Source organism: Mastomys coucha, unplaced genomic scaffold, assembly GCF_008632895.1.
Source record: "Mastomys coucha isolate ucsf_1 unplaced genomic scaffold, UCSF_Mcou_1 pScaffold22, whole genome shotgun sequence".
NCBI classification, from domain to species: Eukaryota; Metazoa; Chordata; class Mammalia; order Rodentia; family Muridae; genus Mastomys; species Mastomys coucha.
The window spans coordinates 25,175,925-25,177,987 of NW_022196905.1; the positions used below are offsets into that span (position 1 = coordinate 25,175,925).

The 2,063-nt window shown below is 55.1% G+C and overlaps 1 protein-coding gene across 1 annotated transcript in view; it reads right to left on the reverse strand.

Moving 5' to 3' along the window:
* Window positions 1–464: 464 nt before the first annotated feature.
* Ap1b1 (adaptor related protein complex 1 subunit beta 1) overlaps window positions 465–2,063 on the reverse strand; it is a 51,044-nt gene continuing 49,445 nt past the window's right edge. The window contains exons 19-22 of the mRNA XM_031339896.1: window positions 1,942–2,004; window positions 1,593–1,677; window positions 982–1,068; window positions 465–885 (exon numbers count right to left, since the gene is read on the reverse strand). Of these exons, the coding sequence (XP_031195756.1) occupies window positions 713–885; window positions 982–1,068; window positions 1,593–1,677; window positions 1,942–2,004 (408 nt within the window). The 3' untranslated portion in view covers window positions 465–712. The remainder of the gene's footprint in view (window positions 886–981; window positions 1,069–1,592; window positions 1,678–1,941; window positions 2,005–2,063) is intronic.

Genomic DNA, 2,063 nt, shown 5'->3' on the forward strand with positions numbered 1-2,063 from the left:
TTCCACTGCCCCTTGCTCCACCTTTCACCCTATTTCTGTTCTAAGAGCCCTGGACTCACAGAGGGGACACCAGGAATGTTTTGTAGGCAGTGACCATCTTCCAGGGCATAGGGAACAGAATCCTAGATGGGCTTTGGGACATTCAGGTGGTCACAGAGCACCAACTGGGGTTATATGGGCGGATGGTGCTAGCCCAGGCTGCCCTTCTGGGCTCATGTCTGCCATTACCGCTTCCAGCCCTTGGCCTGCCAAGTAGTGATATTGGCACCCAGAGGACTCTACTCAGTACAGGCTCACTGAGGAGACAGGGCAGGGATTATGGGCTAGGACCCCAGGGGGTTCCATGTTCACGCCTGGGAGAGGAGAAGGAAGAGCACCCTATGGCCTCCCTGTCCAGCTTCTGATGTTGAGCTGTCTCCATTTCCTTTGATCCCACATCAACAGCAATAGAAAAAAGCAGCCACTGGAGATGCACTGAGATTTCACTCTAGAGGAGACACGGCCCTGCTCCAGGCCCTCAGTTAGGATCAGGGGAGCCTCCTGGGTGGTTCAGGAGTCCACCTGGCCTTTCCTCAAAGAAAGGAGGAAGTACTGCCACCCACAGGCTTCCATGATTGGGCTGACAGAGAAGGCTGGGGTGGATGCGAGAGGGACTTCAGTTCTTGAGGATGGTCTCATAGGCCTGGTACACATGCTGGGACACCTCCGGTGCTCAGCACTTCAGGGACAGCGTGAAGCTGGGGTTGCCTGGCTGGATCCGCAGCTCTGCCAGCACCCAGAGGCCATTGGTCAACTTCAGAGATTGGTAGAGCATGTCCTGGCCCTCCACGTTCCTCTTGGCGACAGTGAAAATGTTACTGCTTTGCAGCTTGTTGCTTGCAGCCTCTGCAGGATCAGACAGCCATGGAAGGTCCACATTCAGTGGGTAAAGGGAAGTGAGTGGGATACTGGGGGGAGGGGAGAGGGAGGACTGGGGTTCACCTGTGTTAAGTGGGCAGTCTCTAATCTGGAACTGGGCTTCGTTCTCATTGGGAATGTCCTTCCACGTGGCCAGGAACATCTGCCGGTCTGCAGGGTGAATAGGATGAGATGAGAGATGGGACCCTAATAAACTCTGGCCCTCACCATCACATGGCAGGAATGGGTCTGGTCTCCACTGTGCTACCTGGATGCTAAGTGAAGGCATTGCTCCTCCACAGTTCGCTCTGCTTCAGCTCAGGACATAGGCTTGTTACCAAGTGCCCGCTGCTTCCTGCCTCTCCTCTGCCTTACCGGCTATCTGACCTCCTCCTCTCCTCCCTCTGTGCAGTCTGCTTGTTAGACATGGCTCTGTGGCAAAGGTGATGTGCCACATAGCCACCTGGTATGGTGACTGGCTTGGTTCTTTGCAGCCCAGACAAGCTAAAGGGTGAGCAGCAGTGCTCACAAATGACGTGGCACAGGCCACCTGCAAACCAGAGATGGGGACCCCTAGGATCAGCTGAAGATCCCATCATAAGACAAAGCTGTCCTGTTGATCCTTATTACAAGCACCGACCCTCCTAGGCTCCCTAGCTGCAGTCCTACTGAATGAATCCCCGGGGCCCACTCACCCATCTTCCCGTCCTCCACGAAGAGGACATGCAGTGGGTACAAAGTGCTGAAGTAGAAGACATCAATGTTGTTCTTCACAGCCACCTAGGCATGGGGTTCCCAGTCAGTCAACAAGGCTTGACACCCTGATTCTTAGGCTTATCCCACCTCCAAGGTCCAAGTAGGGTGTCCAGAACAGGATTGCTCGCAGAACCCTCCCTTGTAGCTTTGCCCTTTGTCCCATAGCCCAGGTCCCACCTGCAGCCAAGAGCAAGATTCTCTCAGGCTTCCTGCACATACAGCTAGCTAGCATCCACTCTATGGCTGAGACTGGGTAGAGACGGGGTGTCTGGCCCTGTGGGGACACACCTGAAGATTGTTTAGAGGCTCCATCTTCATGACTGAGCCCACTGTGTTAAGAGGCAGGGAGATCTCCACGGTCTGGTTGGGGCTGAGAGGTGCGTGCACTTGGAGTGGTGCAGCAGGGGCCA